The sequence below is a fragment of the Halichoerus grypus genome, chromosome 2, assembly GCF_964656455.1.
Source record: "Halichoerus grypus chromosome 2, mHalGry1.hap1.1, whole genome shotgun sequence".
NCBI classification, from domain to species: Eukaryota; Metazoa; Chordata; class Mammalia; order Carnivora; family Phocidae; genus Halichoerus; species Halichoerus grypus.
The window spans coordinates 47,399,778-47,420,925 of NC_135713.1; the positions used below are offsets into that span (position 1 = coordinate 47,399,778).

At 40.6% G+C, this 21,148-nt stretch overlaps 1 protein-coding gene across 1 annotated transcript; it reads right to left on the bottom strand.

The window, feature by feature from the left end:
* Nucleotides 1–3,259: 3,259 nt before the first annotated feature.
* HAVCR2 (hepatitis A virus cellular receptor 2) lies at nucleotides 3,260–21,148 on the bottom strand. The gene is made up of 7 exons (XM_036096228.2): nucleotides 20,753–21,148; nucleotides 19,184–19,522; nucleotides 17,999–18,082; nucleotides 13,933–13,973; nucleotides 12,316–12,442; nucleotides 8,987–9,023; nucleotides 3,260–7,165 (listed from the first exon to the last, which is right to left on the bottom strand). Exons 1-7 carry the CDS (start codon nucleotides 20,805–20,807, stop codon nucleotides 7,006–7,008), a joined length of 843 nt encoding a protein of 280 aa, XP_035952121.1. The 5' UTR covers nucleotides 20,808–21,148; the 3' UTR covers nucleotides 3,260–7,005.

Below are 21,148 nucleotides of genomic sequence, written 5' to 3' on the forward strand. Positions count from 1 at the left end.
AAACTTTCAGTCTTCACCTGTGTCTTGCTGCATAATCACATGATCCTGAGACTTTTCATCCACACCCATTTTAGGGGAAATGGGGGATCAAAGACAGGTAGCAGCATTGGGCTTCTGTTAGATAGGGTTAGGGTAGTTTTCAAAAGGACTCTCCCAAACCAAGACCATTGCAGGACTGCGGCACCAAGTTAAATAAACTGCCTGTGCTAGTAGCAATTAGGCAAAATACACACTGAGTTCGGTCGAAACCCTAGGCGAGGCGCTCTGTTGGCGGTGGGCGTTGCGACTTTCAACAATGTCCGGAACCCCCTCTGTTCATTAATAATATACTTTGATAGGGTGTCAACATTTTATTGGAACACTCACATAGAACTGTTCCCAAGAAATATTAAGTGGGGGGAAAAAAGCTCACACAACAATCTATTTCATAGAAACCCATTTTTGTAAAAACACTGTGACCAAATGACAACAGTGGGGATACCCATCCAACATGGTCAGAGTGTCCTCTCTGGCAGGGAGGCAAGCAGAGGCAAGGGGGACTTTCAGTTTAAGGCTATGTATGTATCATTTCAGTATTTTTTTTTTAATTTTTTTTTTTTTTGAGGGAGAGAGAGCAAGCATGAGCGGGGAGGGGGGTGGCAGAGGCAGAAGCAGACTCCCCGCTGAGCTGGGAGCCCGAACAGGACTCCATCCCAGAACCCCAAGATCACAACCTGAGCCGAAGGCAGACACTTAACTGACTGAGCCACCCAGGCGCCCTCATTTCAGTATTTTAAAACAAGAATGTACCAGTGTACTGCTTAAATAATGTATGTAAAATGTTTTAACTAAATAAAAATTAAAAAACCAAGCAAGTCCCCAAACTGCATGTTCTCACAAAAGCGAAGTCTTTTACATTCATGTAACATATTTTTCACAACCTAATTACAACCATCTTTTTCTTTATCCCAGATGGAAAAGAAAGCAGCTTAAGTTGCCTAAAGCCACATTCAGACATCACCAAGCACCTAGAAAGATGGCAGATTATGAAATAATGCTTTAATAAACATACAAGTGCTTATACTGTAAAGCACATGTTTTTCTACAAAATAGAAAATACATCAAGTCACTCTATGTTTACTCGGGGGTTCTGCCATTAGAATCTATGACACCTGTATTGCTTCATGCAGTCACCCAATTAATATTTATTGAGCAGGTGCTGTGTGCCAGGCCATCTTTATTCTATGAGAGTCACTTGGAATTTTACAGAGTTATATTAAGGAAGTGGTAAAGACAAGGACTAGAATAGGAAGGAAAGAGAAAAAAAAATGAAGACATCACCAAAAAATGCTTTTCTGTATTATTCAGAATCTAGTAGGCCGGTCTGCTATATGCTTACAGTCTTTCATTGTAATCAGTTGTTTGGCTTTGGGGCTGCCCTGATGAACTCTGACTTCCTTGAAGGAAAAACTTACAAATCTTTGTTTCTGTGGCACCTGTATCATGGCTTGAGTTTGTAACAGAGCAGGCAGAGATTCATTCCATCAGTCTACAAACGCTTATATATATATATTGTTCTATAGTCATAATACTTGAAACACAATCGTAACTTTCGATACTACAGTTCCATATCTAGAACTCTATGCCTTGGAGGTACTCAAGTACACACAGGTTTTTGTATAAAGGATGTTCCTTGCAGCCTTATTTGAAATGGAAAAAAAAACTAAATATCTATGCATGGAGAAATGATTTAATAGATTATGCACATTTGTTCTACTTAATACTACACAGTTATCTCAATGAATGTTTCTATCCCATATAATCTGACATGGACTGATGGACCTCTACAAACAGTGGAAAAAGGAAGTTGCAATGTGCTTCTTTGTGTATGAGAGAGAATAGGGAACGATCTAGAACTGTACTAATACTGTAGCCACTAACCACATGTGGCTGTGGAGCTCTTAAAATGCGACTAGTCAGAAATGAGATGTGCTCTAAATAAAAAATACTCACTGGATTTTAAGGCATAAAATGGGGGAAAAAAGGAACTCATTAAGGATGTTCATATTTATTCTACATTAAAATAATACTTCAGATGGTTGAGTTTTAAAAATCTACTAAAAATTAATTTCACCTGTTTCTTCTTACTTTTTTAAATGTGGTTAGTAGAAATTTTTTTAAAATTACCTATGTGGCTTTTGTTGTATTTCTACTAGATGGTGCTGGCTGAAAAGAATGAAGCAATAACACTGATTATTCCTGGGGAGTAGGACTGGGGAGAAACTTTAATAAAGAGGATGGGTAATAGGGACACTGACCTTTAACCTAAACTCTGTTATACTTATCAAAAAGCATTTAATTTAAAATTTTAAAAATCAATAACAGTTCCAAAGTCTGTAGTTAATAGTATTATAGCAATGCTAATGTCTTAGTTTGGGCAAATGTACCAGGGTTACATAAGCTGTTAACATTAGAGGAAACTGGTGAATGAATATAGGAACTTTGTACTATCATTGCAACTTTCCTGTAAACCCTAAAGTATTTCAAAATAAAAAGTTAAAAAAACAATAATAAGGGAAACAAGCAATCTAACAAGATGTGTGTCTTCCATTTCATAGAGATTCTTACTTAGTCTCAATATACTGTAAGGCTCCAAATCGGCTGTCCCACCCAGACTGCCCCTTGTAAACACACTTGCTTAAAATAAGGGAGCTAGGATAGCATCATATTTCTTAGTTTCTACCTGAGATTCCATAAGTTTGGATAACTCTTTTCTCCCACGGTGATCAGAAGCTATTTGGCTGCTGTTTACATAATAGGAATTGTTGAAGTCAGAGAGTTGCTGGAGAGAATGATGGAAGGCACCGCTCCCCCCAAGAACCTTCCAGAGACCCAGGTAGCTGAAGGCTTTTAAACTCCTTTCCCTTGGATCCCTACTTTAAACTGTCAGATTCAACCAATACTAAGGTCAAGATATTTTTGCTAAGACATAGTGGTGAACTTTGGGATAAAGAAATGAGTCAAAAAGTCTGTATCATAATATAGCTATATATATTAGAGTATATAGTCTATTTGTTACAATATAACAAAACTGTGGGAAACAATCTTCCCCTACGTTTATACTACTTTTTACTGAAGTGTTTTCTGAACAAGAACTAAATTCAGCATACAGTTGATCAGTAATAGCAAATGAAACTGCAAGTAAAATTTAAAACAGATTAGATATAGATGTATAGATTATGGATATTTCAGAGCTGACCAAAAGAAGGTAAACACTGCATTGGAGTATAAAATATTTCTATTTTACATGAACTGGGTCTAAAATGAATGAAAAAGTACAAACACAAAATGTAGAAATTACAAAGGACAATGTACCAACTTATCATGAAACAGGTTGCAGGTATAGAATATAAAACTATAATGAAATATTTTCCAAAGGTGACCCACCCACAAAACAATTACATTAAAATAATGTGTACTTTTAAACAGATGTCCCACTGCCACCACACATGAATAGCTTAAATAATCATTAAAAGAAAAAACAAAAACTCACTGCTTTCTCTGGAAAAGGAGAGTCACACCATAAGCAGAAGGAATTAGAACAAGAATTCACAAAAGATTATCACTGCTATGAATAAATGAGTGACTTGGAATGATCTCTATAATTGTGGTCACCATTACTGAAGAAATGGCACAGAGGTTCTACAAGCCTGAAACACTTCTGATTCATACTGCTTCTTGGCACAGATTTTCCAGTGAAAATGGACTAAAATCTGAGCCCTCCTCAAGCTTGAGAAACTTTCAGCCAAATGATCCAGCTGCCCCTTCCCTTTTCCTCTCCTCCCAACTAGGTCCCAGAAAAGGATGGTGGAAAAATCTCAAAAATTGCTGCTCTAGGGCATCTATCTATACTGATCTCCAGAAGGATACAGACTTTCTGAATAGAAACTGGAGCCAAAAGTGTGTTCAGCTTCATTTTTCAAATTTATATTTAAATGAAAATTAAGTTTAAATGAGTATAGGCATGAGGGGGTACCCAAAAATCAATTAAGGAGGGACTGAACTGCTTGGAACTTCTGCCTCAGGAATCCCAAATCTAGAAGGAAGTGATATGCAGATAAAACATGGTTACACCACGTTTCTCAGTCTCAAAAGATCCAGGAGCCCCCTCTCATCCTGTGGATCTCCTATGGAAGAAAAATCCTAAGATACTTCTAAGAGCAAGCCACACATTCAATCTTATTCAACTGTTTTTAATTAAGTGACCACTTCTCTCCTGGGCTCTTTGTAGTAGTCTTGTAGGGGTTCTTTCTCCTTTCTGCCAACTTCCCCTTTCCACATCATTGACATAGAGTAGATCCTACTCTGAAAACCGGGACTCCAGTCCTGGCTTACTGCCAGCCTTGACCTTGAATCTAACTTATCTGAGTCTTCATTTCCTTCTATGGTCAGGAAGGCAGACAGGAAAACATTGCTCTAATGCTGAAATCTCATTTTCTGTTACAAAAGAAAATAATTTGAACAATTATAAAAGCACATAAAAGGAAAAAGTCTGTCTCATGGCCATTTGCCCCTATGGGGTGGCCATATTAATTTTGGTATATTCTTCCAGATTTCTTTTTTAAGGCAAAAGAAAAAATTAGCATCAACTACATACATTGTTCTAGAACCTTCTTTTTTTTGGTTAGCAAGATAGTGTTCTCCTCAAACAAGTGACATAAGCACCCTGAGAGTAGGGATTTTGACTATTTCCCTCATGGCTGTATTTCTAGGGACTAGAACAGTGTCTGGCACAAAGTAGATGCCAATAAGTGCTCACTGACTGAATGAATGGAATGAAACCTCTTACATCAGATCAAATACAAGTTCTATGGGGTCAGGGATATGTCTGTCTATTTGGGCTCTCTCTAGGGTCTCAGCACAGAATACCTGGCATACAGTAGGCACTTAAATATTCATTTAATTAGCAAAACAACTCAATGAGGAAACCACTTAATTCTTTTTAACTGCACCAGCATGCTGACATCACAATAACCGACTATTCCCCAGTTGATGAAAAAAGTCTCTTACAAGCACCATTGCAATGATCATCCCATATACATTACCCTTGTTTAAAGATTTTTGTTGGGTAAGAATCTCTTTCTGCTGGGGAAACCATTGAGCTGGTCTCAATATGTTCTGAAGTCCCTTCCCTCTAGAATTTCATAACTTTAAAATACTTATGATTAACTTTTAGTCTTGTATGAGAGCTACTGCCTATAATTTTACAAAATGATCTCCCTTCTATATCTCCCTGTAGAAAGCCAGTACTTCCTAAAACTGTCTAAATGCAGCCTGAACATTATGACTCACACAAGATTGCCAGAAAGACTCTTAGAAGAAAACAGGCTGCCTATATCCTTGGTGACCAACATTTTCTGCATAGAGCATGGTAGCTGTTTAGTTATTACCTGGGGAGGGGCAGTTTTAAGGCAGCAACAGGTCTTTATTGTTGATTCTTTATGTGCTAAGGAGGCTCAGCAGAAAGAGGAACACTGGGGTGCCTGGGTGGCTCAGTCAGTTACATGTCTGACTCTTGATTTCAGCTCAGGTCATGATCTCAGGGTTGTGAGATTGAGCCCCACATGGGGCTCCATGCCAGGCATGGAGCCTGCTTAAGATTCTCTCTCTCCCTCTCCCTCTGCCCCTCTCCAAAAAAAAGAAGAAGAAGGAGGAGGAGGAGGAGAAGGAGAAGGAGGAGAAGGAGAAGGAGGAGAAGGAGAAGAGAAGGGATGGGAAGGGAAGGGAAAAGAAGAGAAGAGAAGAGAAGAGAAGAGGGGAGGGGAGGGGAGGGAGGGGATGGGAGGAGAAGAGAAGAGAAAGGAGGACACAGACAAGAGAGTAATAGACTTCCTGAGCTAGAGATGATGCTAAGAAACAAACACCACTTTGAACTAGGTAAGAGCAGATATGGGATCTTAGGAGTAGGTGTGAGTTCTCCGAGAAGAGCTCTATCTAAGCCTTGCAATAGAAAAGACTGCAGAAGACTACATTTCTTATGTTTTTTCACTCCAAAAATATTTAGTAAATTTCTATGATGTGTAAGAGCTGTGTCAGGCACTAGGCAGGCAACAAATAAGCAAGATAAACAGAGTCGCCACCACCTTGAAATTGAAGCTTGGGGACCACAGTCTTTCCGCCAAAGGACTTGATGCTGATAAATATAGATTGCTGGGTGGAGGCCTTTGCCTTCTTTCCACCAGAATTTGTGTCCCAGTCACTGCTTCTTCTTCTTCTATGAAAAACAGAGTTCCAGTTCTCTCCATGAATGGAGAAGTTGCTGGGAGATATTTCCTGTTGAGTGTGCCCCAGACAAAACTTGGCACAACACACTCGGAGCACACTTCCTTTTTCTCTGGGAGCTCCTGCCACACCACAGGACCTGGTGGGCAGTCTACCTAACTGGCAAAGGAGAGCTCTGCAGTGGCACTTACTGTCAAAGAATCAATATTCAGAGAAGCTTAAGTCTTGAGACTCAGAGAGAACATTCAAGACCATCTCCTCCTCCTCCAGTAGCTTAACTTTTTATAGGTCACAGATCTCTTTGAAAATCAGCAGCACCTTTTGACTTTCTGTTCAAAAAGACATGCACGTATCTCAGCACGTAATTTTTCCTATATTTTGAGGAGCTTTGTGGATCCATCATGTGACTGAATTTCCTGGCATTTCAGGGACCGCATATTAAGAATTCCTACTCTATATAAAAGCCCATTTGAGCTCTAATGCCCTGATTAGCAATCTCTGAGTTGGGTAGCCCTGGTGGCTGAAACACAGAGGTAATGTTGTGCCTAACTGCAGTGCAGGTCACAGTTCCCTCCCTGTGGGAGCTAATTATCTTCAGAAAATGTAAAAACTCTGCTCGGTGGCTGTGGACAGAGCCTCTATAACCAATGAGCTGACACATTTCATAGGTTCCAAAGATGAAACCACACTCAAAAATGACGTAGTGGGATCTGGTGGCATTTAAAGGGTTAAACCTCTAAGTTGTCAGGATTGCTGCCCATCGTTGACATAGCAGTAGTATTCATACGGATCTTCCATTTCATATACGTTCTCTTCAATGATATAGATGTTTTCCTGCGAGCGCATTCCTTCTGCTCCTGTATTTGCTAACCCCGAGGGAGGGGGGTTGGCCAAAGTGACGAGGCTGTGGAAAGAAATGTTGCAGTTGAGTTCAGCATCTCCTGGGCAGCACAGAATAGAGTTAAGACAACAAGGTTGGCTGAAGAGACAACAACCAAATGTAGCACATGATCCTTGATCAGGTCCTAACTAGGAGGAAAAGGCCATAAAACATCAATAAAATAATGTGTGGAACAATTGAGGAAATTTGAATTCATCTTCATTTTCTTAAGCACAAAAATGGCATTGTATTATAAGGAGGGACAGAATGAGGTGTTGAGGTGAAGTGTCAAGATGCCTGAAATGCCCTTACAAATGGTTCAGGAAAAAACTGTGTATATAAACAGAGAAACAGACCAAGCAAGTACATCAAAATGTTAAATCACGAGTTTCCTTGAAAGGTTCTATTGTTCCTTGTACGGTAACTTCAGTTCTTCTGTGGGCTTGAACAATTTCAGAAAGAAAAAAATATGAATATGTAATGAACCCAAACAGACTTGAGTTTGAATTCTGTCTCTTACCAGCCATATGACCTTTGGTAAATTGGGTGGTTGGTTGTTTCTTTTTTCATTCACTCAATCAAGAAATATTTAATGTGTTACATATTGTTCTAAGAAGTAAGAAATGCTTCAGTGAACAATACACAAAAATCCCATGAAGGCTGCATGTTAGTAAACTTTGTGTCTCAGTGTCCTCGTCTGTAAAATGGGAATAATAAGCATTCTGTTTCACAGGGCTGCCATAAGGAATATTTATTCACTCAATCATCAGATATTTAAGTGCCTACTAAGCATCATGTGCTGTATTAAGGGATATAGATACTAATGTGGCAATAATGCCCTAATTTTCTATGGAGCTTACATATATAGATAGAGATGAACATTAACCAAATAATTTCACCAAATAATTTCAACCAAATAAAGAATTAATGAATGTAAATATTACCTATGGGTAGTATCACGTTTCAAGTTTCAGCTCTAAAAACAAATCCTGGTACAGATGATTGAAAGCCAATGATAATTAAATATTTTATTTGGCCTTGTTGGACTTTTTTACTGTAGAGTATTTTGTCTTCATAAATATACTATCTATACTTTGTCTATAATTACTCGTGGTTTAGATAGTATTCAATGGGCAGAGTCTTTTTTTTTTTTTACTGCATTCTACCCATGTACCAAATATCACTAAATTCCACTAGAAGTTATTTAAGCTTTGTGTATTTGGAATGGAGGTGTGTGTGCATGTGTATATATGTATACATGTGTATATAGTCAAAAATGGATACCAAGACTGCAGTATAATAGACCCGTAGATCTCAACCCTGTTCCCACACTAGAATTACCTGGAAAGCTTTTAGAAAAACACCTATGCTTAGGTCTCATCCCCAAAGATTCTGATTTATTTGCTCTGGGGTTGGCAGCAATATGTTCAAGTGCCCTAGGTGATTCTAATAGACATGTAAGTTAAGAATGCCTGGGCTTAGCTATAAAAGCCCTAAGAGTAGATTCTGGGTTTCTTGCTCACTTTTGTAACCCAGTGCCCAACCAGAGCCTGAATGTAACTCAATCACTGGAAGGGTCAATTCACTGAAAAAAAAAACATTAATATACAAAAAAAGCATTTCCTATCAATAGCGAGATGAATTCTATAACTTTAGGCAATGAAGCTAGAGAAATCAGAAAGGAAAACAGAGCAGTGTGTTTAACTGGGTATTGCATTAATCCATGCCTAAGGTAAGAACGAAGTATAAGTTTAAATCCTAGGGCAGGACTTCTAAGAGCAAAGCCATCTTAGAATAGGGGCCTCCAAAATTCCCACCTTCCCCTACCCCACCCATTATTCTTACCTTGAATTCTGTAACTTCTCTTTTCTATAAGAATACCCTAGGTAAAAGGTGGAAGAAAAGTCAATTAAAAATGTTCTCATAAAACAAATGAGATAAGAAATAAAATGAACACACTGGAGGCAAGGATTGTTTAGGGAAATCTGGTCTCCCCTTGGATTGAAACAAATCAAACTATTAGTGTGTGTCTTGATTTATTACATGGATTATGCTAGTAAGTAATAAAGATGCATTTCTTACATTCAGCAAATATATGGAGCATCTACTATGTGCCTGATAGTATGCTAGGCACTGGGGATGCAAAAGTGAATTGTGAGCCCTGATTTCTTAAAACTTGTGTTCTAGTGAGGGGGGCATTTAAAATAATAATCTCTAATGGTGGAACTAACAATGTACTGGAACAGATGATGGAGAAGGCAGTCAGGAAAAAACTCTCAGGAGAGGTGAACTTTAAGCTCAGTTCTGAACAAAGAGAATATGTCAGCCAGGTGAAGAGCCAGGGGGAGAATTCAGGTAGAGGGAACCCCTAATAAAGATGATGGTGGGTTCCTGAAACTGAAATAAGAGAGTGGCCCAAGATAAGGTCTGAGAGCTAGGCTGGGGCTAGCTCCAAAGGACCCTTTAAGTCATAATCAAGATTTTGGATTTTATTCCAAGACCTTTAAGATATAATTGGAGAGCAGAAATATGAGAGCTGATTGGATTTTAAGAACACCCTAGCTGCTATGTGAGGAAAAGATTAAAAGGAAGTAAAAAAAAAAAATGAAGAAGTAGAGATCATGATGCCTCAGATCAGAGTAAGGTGGTGACCAAGAGAGATGCAGAATAATAAATGGATTTTACATGTATTTTGGAGAAAGTCTGCAGGAATTAAAATTGGATTTTGTGTTAGGAGGAAACAGGATTCAAGGATGGCCTCTGGCTTTCTGGCTTAAGCAACCAGATGGATGGTAGAGAAACACTATAATGGGAAAGACCAGAGAGGCAGAAGTTGTGTTCTGGGAAGGTGAAATATGGACTCAAGACCTCCATTTTGGACATGTTAAATGTGGGAGACATCTAAGTGGAGGTATCAACAATACAAACACTCTGAGTTGGAGAGGGAAATTAAGGATGACCTGTAAGCCTGTGGAAATATAGATCATCACCTAAAGGGTGTAGAAGAAAGGGAAAGGGCCAGCCCTGAGGAATATCAACATCTAAAGGTCAAGCAGAAAAAGAAATAACAAAAATGACTGAAAAGAAATGGCCAGTGAAGTAGGAGAGTGGTGTTCTAGAAGCCCAGAGAAGGAAGACTTTATAGAATGAGTGAGGATCGATTTGGTTAAATATTGCTAAAAGATTGACAACAATGAAGACAGAGGTGTCTACTGGATTTAGAAAATGGAGGTCGTCGGTGAGCTTGACTAAAACTATTTCCTCGGTGCTTCAGGTGTAGAAGCTAAAGGATGGGTTGGAGAGTTCAGGGGATAAGAAGTAGGAAAAACTCATCTGAGAGATTTGCCTGTGAAGGAGAAAGGAGAAATGGGAGTAGCTAAGGAGGAATGTGTGAGTTAGAATGTATTTTTATGCTAATGAAAGTAGAATAAATAGAAAGGGAGAGGTAGATGATTCCAGAGAAAGGGGTTAAAGGAGGAATGAAGTCTTGGCTAAGGCAAAGGAGAAGGAACAGGTCTTTGATACTTCACCGGTTGAGTGAGAAATGAGGGAGGTTTGAGTAGCACTGAGGTGTGGATGCTCATTGCAGAGAGTGCACTAGAAAGATACAGGATTGCTGGTTGTATTGCTGCCAATTAATGGCTTTGATGTCCTGACTTAAACACCCATCACCTTGGTTTTAAGATCTTCTCCAGCAACTTCTAGGGAAAAGATCACAAATCAAACAGGACTTTCCCATCTGTTTTTCTAAGTAGCCATGTTTTTGGAGTAATACAGATGTGGGTACAAAGTGTCAGACTTCTCCCGTTGAGAAGAAACCTCACTTCAAGCCACTTTACACAAACTGGAATGGCCCCTAATATCCAGGCCATGGCAGAACTCAGAAAGGTAGTGGGGGCTATTATTGCTCTTGATCATCTGTAGGCATTACGTTCATGTGATCAATTCACAAACTCCCCTGCTACCTCTCAGTAAACCCAGGTAAGTGTGGATGGGGTAGCTTCTTTCTTTGAACAATCCATTTACCAATAATGGCAGAACAGCATAATGGGGAGGAACAGGAGAATCTTGTCTTCAGATTCCATATCTATCAATTAACCATATGACTTTGGACAGCTGCTAGTTCTCCATTTGGTAAATTAGAATAATATTAGTATCTTTCTCAGTAGGGTAGTTATGAGGATTTAATGCTCATAAAGCACTCAGCAGCTTTAAGCCACACAACTAGGGTGACCAGTTCGTCCTGGTTTTCCCGGCACTGTCCCAGTTTTAGCACTGGAATCCCACATCCTAGGAACCCCGTCACACCTGGGCAAATCTGGGATGGTTGGTCACCTGATATGCCCTCCATGTTTAAGTATTAGTAGGAAAGGCTGCTAGAATGTACTAAGCCCTGGGGTATAAGGCCTTGGCCTCTGCCCTCGAAGAGAAGAGAATATATCGCAATTACAACAGTGTGTGAGGCTTCTGGGGCAATGGCAATAGTTGGGTCTTGATTGTAGTGATAGGTCCCCAAGTGTGATTCTCTATTGAAATTCATCAAGTTGAACATACTTTAAATATGCAGTTAGAGTATATAAACCATACCTTAAGATTTTTTTAAATAAAAATAACTTAGAAAACAACGTGTGCATGAGTGCCATGAAGGAGCAAAACACAAATGCTGCAATCCTGGCCAATGACCCATTGGTAAAAGGACTTGTCATCTCTCTCTAAAGACCTGTGCCTAAGGAACAAATAAGGTAGGAACATGCACAGAAAGAAATTACGTTTGTTGTTGTGCTTCCTAATAAACCTAATGCATGGCTTAAAGAGGTTTGTGTTCCTAGCCAAAGGTAAGAGACTAGGTGCTAGAATCAGCCTGCCTGGGTTTGAATTCCAGCTTTGCCTCTTAGGGATTCTGAAAACTTGGCAAAGCAGCTTACTCTCTCGTAGCTATACTTCCTACATTACAAAACGGTGATAAATACTACCTACTGCATAAGGCGGTGACGATAAAATGTAGGTAAAAACATTTAGCACAATGCCTGCGTATTACATGGTAAACGTTGAGTAAAAAATAGCTATCACCTTCAGGTATAAATATAAGCTTATATTTATATCTAGGTTTGTGTTGGTTCCTTTGTTAACAGTTCCTCATCAGAGGGAGAGAGAAGTAACATGAACCAACTTACATGTGAGAATTAAAGCGCCAATGATAAGAAGGAGAGCCAGTCCAGCAGAGATTCCTGCTCCGATGTACACGGCCATTCTGGTAGTCGTACCAGCATCTTGTAACTCATTAGCCCATGTAGGTATTTGCTAGGGAAACACAAACTGGACTGCAGCAGATGGCCAGAAATCAGTTGTGTGCTCAGCCAGTCTTGTGACCTGTGCATCAGACGGTCCCTTTCACAGCACCACAGCGGTGCAGGGACCTTGAGACTACTCGTGATGTGTCTCCTTCCAGACAGGCCTCAAACCACCAAAGAAAGGCATGAGCATACTCTTCAGAGTTAGTAAGGGAATAAAACGTGTCACTTCTATGCTGTTAGGGGCACAAGGAGCCCTTAGTAAATGGAATCCCCTCCCCCCCAAATAAAAATGGGCTTTAGAGTGGAACCCCATTCATTCAAGGTCCCTGGCATTCCAGGGAGTTTCAGAGTGGTTGAAACTTGGTGTCTTGCAGAGAAACACCCATGCTCACAGAAAGACAGTGATTTAAGAGCCGGGCCTTTGCAGTCAGACAGTTCTGAGTTCAAGCCCCAGCTCTGCCACCATTGTGTAGAGTTCTTGGGAAAATTAAGTAATGAGATTTATAAAATGCTTGGCACAGGGCCTTGTATACAATAAATGCTTAAGCAGTGATAACTATTATGGCTATTGCTCTAATCAATTGGATTTTTTAACTGAGAGTCAGAAAATTCTTCTGCTTCCAAAACTTCAGCCCATGTTCCCCTTTAAAAACAATAATAGTAAACATTTTTAAAACAAAGATGTCAAAGGAATTAAATCTTCCATTTATTCAATAAACATTTACTGCAGGAGTGCTATAATATGCAAGATACTACGCATTAAACACTATGGATGTCCAGAGGTACTTGAGTCAGTCCTTGGTCGCAGAGGGGGGGAGGGACAAACACAAAGTGCTGAGCCTCGGTAGTGAACACACAAGTAGGGGACTTAGTCAAATGAAGGCAGACTCCTGGATATGTCCCCAAAGAATCTCTAAGTCGCTACTATAAGCTTGCTATCTAGGGGATTCCCTTTTATTCTGAAAAGGTGGGAGACACTAAATTTGTGGTTAATTAAAATATTGATTTATTTATAGTTGGATATAGAAATTCTTGGCTTCAAATATTCCTGACTGGTGTCTTGTCACATATAAAAAAATTTAAATAATCTTTCTCATTAGGGTTGCCATGGAAATGAGAAGAAATATACTCTAGGGAGCTGAAGGGTCCTTGAACCGTCCACAGTGGCATACAGTTGTGAAATAGGAGAAAAGGGACAAGGGCGTAGTGTTTCTTCGTTTTGGTTTCCCAGCACTTACCACGTGCCGGGCACTTTACCTCCATCCCCTCATTTCACCCTTACAATAGGCCTGTGCAGTTGGAACTGGTGTCATCAACATGTTACAGCCAAGGGCTCTGAGGCTAAGGGAGATTAAGGCATTTTTTTTTTCCCCAAGCAGAGAGCAAACAAGAAGGAAGACTAAAGCTGAACTTCCTTTTCTCTGAGGTGAGCATGAGGTGAGTGCACACACCCACATAGACACACACACACACACACACACACACAAAGTCACTTACAGTTTGTTGGTTATCATGGAGGGCCTCCAGTGTCTGTGTCTCTGCCATAAAGAGAAAAAAAATAGCCAATAGAACAGTTTAGAATGTTTTCTTTTATCTGACTTTTTAAAAAATCCTGAAGATGCCTATGCCTATGATCCTATTTGAAATTAATTCTACTCTATACTCTTCACAATAATTTATTGTGAGACCAAAATTTTCTAAACACTTGCAAATCAATTTTAGGATGACCATATTTTTTTTAACCAGATAATGAACCCAACTACTTAGGTTCCATGAAAAGGAGACCTCTGCCAGGAAGACCTCTGTTGAGTATGTGGTTTGTTGTGTCCACAGGGCCCCAAAGAGGGCTGCAGAATTCCAACAACATTGATAACACTCAAGCAGGCATTATATTGTAATTAGACTTTGAAAGATAACAAAAGTTAATTTTCTTGAAAAAGTTTAACCTTTACTCATTAAGAGGGAGATAGGGTATTTAGTTGTCTAAAAAGGAAAATAATAATAACCATGGCTCTAATTTACCATGAGCAGACATTGTGCTAAATTCTTTGAGCAAAGGATCTCATTTAGCGTTCAAAACAATTATCCTAAAGTAGGGACTATTAGCCCCATTATACAGATGAAGAAGCTGAGAATTCGGAAGGGAAGGGACTTACCCAGGGTTACACAGCTCAGCGAATACCAGAAATGGCCTTCCGGTTTAGGTCTTCACGGCTTCAAACATATACTCCTAACCATGCTGCCTTCAACAACCTTCGCCTTGGCACGGTCACTATCAAGTGGTCACATTGCCCAGTTGCCAGCTCACCTTTCCTTTTTACCCATTTATTTATTCGTCTATCTATTTGATGAACATGTCTATACCCTGACTCTGTGCCAGGCACAGGGGGCAGAGCGGCCAACAGCATGGGCACAGGCCCTGACCTCACAGACACAGCCTTCTAAAAATCAATAGATTGTCAGCCTTGAGAAAATTAAGGATGCCTGCTCCTGTCTCTGGCTGAGTCAGAGGCTCTGAAACGTCTTCTTTTTTTTTTTTTAATTTTATTTTATTATGTTATGTTAATCACCATACATCATTAGTTTTTGATGTAGTGTTCCATGATTCATTGTGTGCGCATAACACCCAGTGTTCCATGCAGAACGTGCCCTCTTTAATACCCATCACCAGGCTAACCCATCCCCCCACCCCCTCCCCTCTAGAACCCTCAGTTTGTTTCTCAGAGTCCATAGTCTCTCATGGTTTGTCTCCCCCTCCGATTCCCCCCCTTCATTTTTCCCTTCCTACTTTTTTTTTTAACATATAATGTATTATTTGTTTCAGAGGTACAGCTCTGTGATTCATCAGTCTTACACAATTCACAGCGCTCACCATAGCACATACCCTCCCCAGTGTCTATCACCCAGCTGCCCCGTCCCTCCCACCCCCACCACCCCAGGCTCTGAAACTTCTTAAACGTCATGGCCACTTTCTGGAAGCCTAAAGGTCTAAGTCCTTTCATTTAGAGCCCTTGGTTTAACAAACCATGATTTTAATATTAAAATTTTAATATTCTCAGCCTAAAAATATTTTTTTAAAAAAGGAAATAAAAGAAATTCTCTTCCACTTACCTTTGCTCTTATTACTACCCAAAAAGAATTTAAAGTGTAAAAACCACATTGGTGGAACTGCTAAGTAAACATGAATCTTAACCACACATAAGATTTTCTAATGTAATTCCAGTTTCTGCTTCCCTGTAATTATTTTTCTTGGTCTAAATGGTAAGACTGACTTCTTCTTTTTTTTTTTTTTTCAATTTACAGTGAAAATACTCCAACAGCACTCTATTTATTGATTATCACAGCTTAATTTCACATGGATAGCCATCAACCAAAGTGACTGGGACAGTTAGAAAAATCTGCATTCGTTTCCCTAGAGAACCCAAGACTCGGCTGGAGTGGAGAGGGTAGTAGGGGTGGGATGCGATGTTCTTAAAAGTACATAAATCTGTAGTTACCATCTAGCACATATTACCTGCCAGACATGGTGCTTAGCACTTTATTTGCATAATAGCTTTTAATCTTCACCTCAATATATAGGTACTATTATTTTTCCATTTTTCAGATGAAGAACCTGAGTCTCAAAGAGGTACTTTCCCTAAGATCACACAACCAGTGATTGGCAAACCTGAGATTCAAACCAAGTCTACCTTCAGAGCTGAGGACTCACCATAACCTGGTTCTGCCTCCTTCAGGTGGAAGAGACAGGACATTGTTTTGTGTTCAAGGTATGTTTAGGAGCTTCCAAGACCCTTGGAACTTTTACTTGTTAATGTTCCACTCCACTTAATAGCAAACATATTCAATGTACCCACATTCCACACTAAAAGAAAAGGTATATATACCTACACCAAGTTGACTTGCAAGAGGAGACCCCATCTTTGTTGCCCTAGAGGGAAGGAATTAACAAGTAAAAAGGGAGAAGGACTTGTTTATGATCTCGACAACCCTGAGGAAAGGCACTGCCTCGTGAGGAAGGTGTGTGGGCATACAGTGAATGCCCACTTGGTGGTGACGTTGTAAAGAACATTGGAGCCCAGGATGGGAACATGGGCACACAATAAATATGGGGTATGACTTGATTAGGGTTAATTACAGGGAAGCAGAAACTGGATTTACGTTAGAAAATCTTGCGTGTGGTTAAGATTCATGTCTACTTAGCAGTTCCATCAATGTGGTTTTTAAACTTTAAATTCCTTTGGGGATGAGGGTTGTCATCTGGTCCCACCATATTTAGTTTTCTCACTAATCGCATAAAAGATGTTGGCTACCAATCACTAAAGAACCACCAAAGATTAAGCCAGTAGAGAGCTGAAGTTAATACTTATAATAATAACTAATATTCCAGTGCTTTCTGTGAGCCAGGTACTACACTGAGCACTTTGCATACATTGTCACACTGAATTTTTACAACAATCTTATGCAATAGACACTGGGATTACCCCCAGTGAAGAGGTAGGGAAATTGAGCCTCATAGAGTTTGAGCAATTTTCCTTTGAGCTCACAAAGGTAGTATGAAGAGCTGATATTGGAACCCTGTCACTGACGTACTTAACCACAATCTCATTCTGCCTCCAGATCTTACTGGTAACATTAAAGACAATAACCAACATGTACTGAGTACATACTATGATCAAATACTGGGCTAAGCACTTGAGACACCCTTTCTTACTTATATCTCATGAGGTGGGACTTAAGAGATTTATGAGATTAAGATACAGGATGCGCCGGTTATTACCCTCATCTTACTAAATGGAAGACTGAGCTCTAGAGAGTATAAGAAGGACCAGGAATCTGACAGGAGACATTTAAGATTAATCTCCCTGCTCAGTGTGACCTGAGGTCTGCTCTTTTGACCCTATCTTCTCACCGAGCAGCATGAAAAAGTCCTTGCCGAATTACTCAAAGAATTTAGCTGCTATTTCTGAGGATGGAATCGAAAGAAGATGGTGGGCTTCATTCTAGTTAGAAGAGATCCTTGAAATCACCGAATCCAACCCCAAACATGGACTGGAGCCAATCTATGACAAAACATCCCAGTTTGGGAGTCAATTGGAAAATAATGACAATGTAATGAGTTTTTAATTAGATTAAATTTATTTAATTTATAAACATGTCTTTTTTAATGCAATAATGGCATTAGTAGAATTTTTTTTTCTTATTTGGCAAAATATGTAGATCACCAGAATTTTGGTTTTGGATGGAGTGCGAATTTTACTAGGTTACAAAATCCAAAGTCTCTAAACCCTCTCCTTGGAGAGAACAAGAAGCAGAGATCCAGGGAAGTGAAAGGTTTCGGCCAGGTCACAGGGCTGCTTGTGACTAATTCCGAATCCTAGCTCAGGACCCCTTTTTCCCAGCAAAGGTTTGTCCCCACCACTCCCCTCCCCACGCACAACATCTCAGGTGCCCAGGGACGTTCACACCTCCACTCAAACCCTTTTCTCCTCTCTTTCCCATACTCAGAATCCTCCGAGCTCTGAAAACACCTGAGGGCTTCCTGCTATACCTCCCATATAATTACCTGCGCCATGTCCCTTGGTGGTGAGCATCCGTGGAAAGGCTGCAGTGAAGTCCTTCCATGGAGTCCGAGCAGAGGTGACCTTGGCTAATATCAGAAACCAACATAAGGATGCAGCTCCTCTGAGAGCAGAGAGCTTGTGGCAGGGAATCAAAGGGGCAGCAGAAAAAATAGGAAACGCGACAAATGAAGAGAAGCAGATGCCCAACTGCCAAACCTACCTGGACACCTTCCTTGAGAGTGTACGACACTCTTAAAATGTTGGGCAGAGGCGTGTTACAGTCATCATTGCCACAGTCTAATTGTTAATAATAGAACTAACAGCCACCCAAATGGCCATGCTAAATGCTTTCCATAAAACGCTCGTAAAATCCCTCCAGGGTCCTGCGTGGTAGGAATTACCATATTTCATAGAGGAGGAGTTCACGGAGTTTGAATAACTTGCCCAAGATCACACAGATAGTTAAAAGGCAAAGTTGGATTTGAACTCGGCTCCATCAGCCACACACTATATGCTCTATAAATCTTTTTTTTTTAAGATTTTATTTATTTATTTGACAGAGAGAGACACAGCGAGAGAGGGAACACAAGCAGGGGGAATGGGAGAGGGAGAAGCAGGCTTCCTGCTGAGCAAGGAGCTGATGCGGGGCTCCATCCCAAGACCCTGGGATCACGACCTGAGCTGAAGGCAGACGCTCAACGACTGAGCCAGCCAGGCACCCCTATGCTTATAAATCTTAAAACACGTGAGCACATGCACCCCACCTGTGCTCCGTCCGGTGGTTCTCAATCCTGGCTGCACAGAGGGGAGAATCATTTAAGGTAGACTTTGTAAAATCCTAGTGCTGGGGCTCTACCTCCAGAGACACCGATTTCTCTGGTTCGTGGGTAGGGACCAAGGAGCTATAGGTGTTTAAAAAACTGTCCAGGTGATTCTAATGAGCAGTCAGGTTCTTGAACCACCAATCTTGACCTTTCCTCCCATTCTGTAGATTCTTTCCATGAGTTTTAAAATAGATGAAGGGAATTAAAAGTGGCTGGCCATCGATGGTGGAACATGTTAAACTTCAGGTCTTAGGGACCCACCCCCAGGGCTGTAACTGGGGAGATCAGAAGGGAGACCAAGCAGTATATTTACTATTACCTGCAGGTGATTTTATTCAAGAAGGCATGCAAAGGTCCACTCACCTGGTTTGATGACCAACTCCAGGTTTAATTTTTTATCATTCATTGGGCCTGGGAATTGGATCCGGCAGCAATAGGTCCCACTGTCTGTTGTAGTCACGTTCTCTATAGTCAAGGACACATCTCCTTTGTGGATATTCCTCTTTAGCTGGTATCTGTTGGATGTCTGATATTTCAAGTTCCTTCCATCTGTGCTGAGCACCATACTATGACATTCAAACACAGGACAGGGTCCCCTGCCCCAGCAGACAGGCACAAGATCATCAGAAGTGGTTGGAGAGTAGATGCAGGGTAGATCAGCATTCTGACCCACTTCAGCTACGTATACCCCTTCCAAAGACCCTGAACAGACAGGGAAAGAAAGCAAGATCAGGCAATGAGTGAGGTTGGTTTGTTTCAAGAAAACTGTAAGTAATGCCTTATAGAATAAAAACAAACCAGTGCTGCTATCCTGTTTGGAAGATGATTTATTATGACAATGATTCTCAGACTTGAGGAGCATCAGAATCACTGGGAAGACGTATTAAAACACAGATGGCTGGGCTCAACTGCTAGAGATCCTGATTCAATAGGTTTGGGGTGGGGTAAAAGAATTTGAATTTCTAGCAAGTTCCCAGGAGCTGTTGAGATGGCCGGTCTTGGAAACTCACTTTGAAAACCAATGCCCTAAGAGAGAATTGTGGTCCAGCCCTGTGAACACTGGAGGGCAAGGCCGATGGAAATAGATAATCAGAAAATGAGTCATTGTCAGCCAGTAAAACAGCTCACAGGTCTGGGCTAGTCGGATGCTCATTGATGAAAGGCAGTTAAACTGACATAAATCTCTCTTTTTTTTAATTTTTAAATTTTTTTTAAAGACTTTATTTATTTATTTGACAGAGAGAGAACACAAGCAGGGGGAGTGGCAGGCAGAGGGAGAGGGAGAAGCAGACTCCCCGCTGAGCAGAGAGCCTGATGTGGGGCTCGATCCCAGGACCCTGAGATTGTGACCTGAGCCAAAGTCAGATGCTCAACCGACTGAGCCACCCAGGCGCCCCTCTCTCATTTTTTTTAAGCACTCGGCACATAATGAATAAAAAACCATTGGCTGAATAAGAAGCTTGTGTATTTGAAACCACTCAGGCTATTTTGAGGTTTAAAATTAATTGCCTTTACATATACATATTAATAAATATATGTATATAGTAAAATCTTTAAACCATATAAAAGGTATATGAGAAGGATACTCCCTCTCTCTGCTCCTTCCCGTTTTCCAGTCTCCCTTCCCAGAGTCCATACAGTAAGAAGCACTCATGTATTCCCATTCCTGCAACACACATACACAAATAAAAGTCTAATATACGCATCCTTCCGCACCTTCTTTTTTCAACTGACATTTGGACTCAGAGACATTCCATATCTCTATGTGTAGTCGGCCTCCCTGTTTGCAGCATCTATCACAGCTTACTCACCTACTCCCCCACTAGTGGACATTTAGGTTGTTTCCAAACTTGCTACTGCAAACATCACAATGACCATCCTTGTATCTTTATCCTGTAGTATCCAATTGTGAAAGTCCGTGCCCAGACTTACCTGTGAGTACTAGCAGACACACCAGGACACAGTCAAAGCAAAGAGGTGAAACCATGGATTCTGAAGAGGCCAAGTCAAAGAATGGCTCTGTTTAGTTTTAATTCTCTAGTGGAACTGGGTGGCTCTTGCAATCCAATCTCCTCCGCAATCACAGGAGCTGTGGCCACCGTCCCCGACTGCTGGCACAGCACACCAGGGCATCTGACTACCAATCTTCGCTCTGTTATTGCTGCCAAGTGCACAGTTACATCAAAGGAAACCCCAGTTCTCTGTCATGCTACACCACAGACATCCTGTCAGTCTCTGGTATTTATCCCTTAGTATCAACGAAGAGGAAACTACACTCAGAGGAAGCAGTGTCTCTCAGTCAAGAAAACTCTCGGGCTCCTGGGTGGC

Bases quoted from the DNA above. Each gene is read 5' to 3' on its own strand.
- HAVCR2 (XM_036096228.2), bottom strand. From the start codon at position 20,807: ATGGTTTCACCTCTTTGCTTTGACTGTGTCCTGGTGTGTCTGCTAGTA. The intron at 13,974-17,998 runs GTAATTATATGG...TCTTTATGGCAG, and splicing joins CACCAAGGGACATGGCGCAG to AGACACAGACACTGGAGGCC. The intron at 9,024-12,315 runs GTAAGTTGGTTC...CCTTTTACCTAG, and splicing joins TGGCGCTTTAATTCTCACAT to GGTATTCTTATAGAAAAGAG.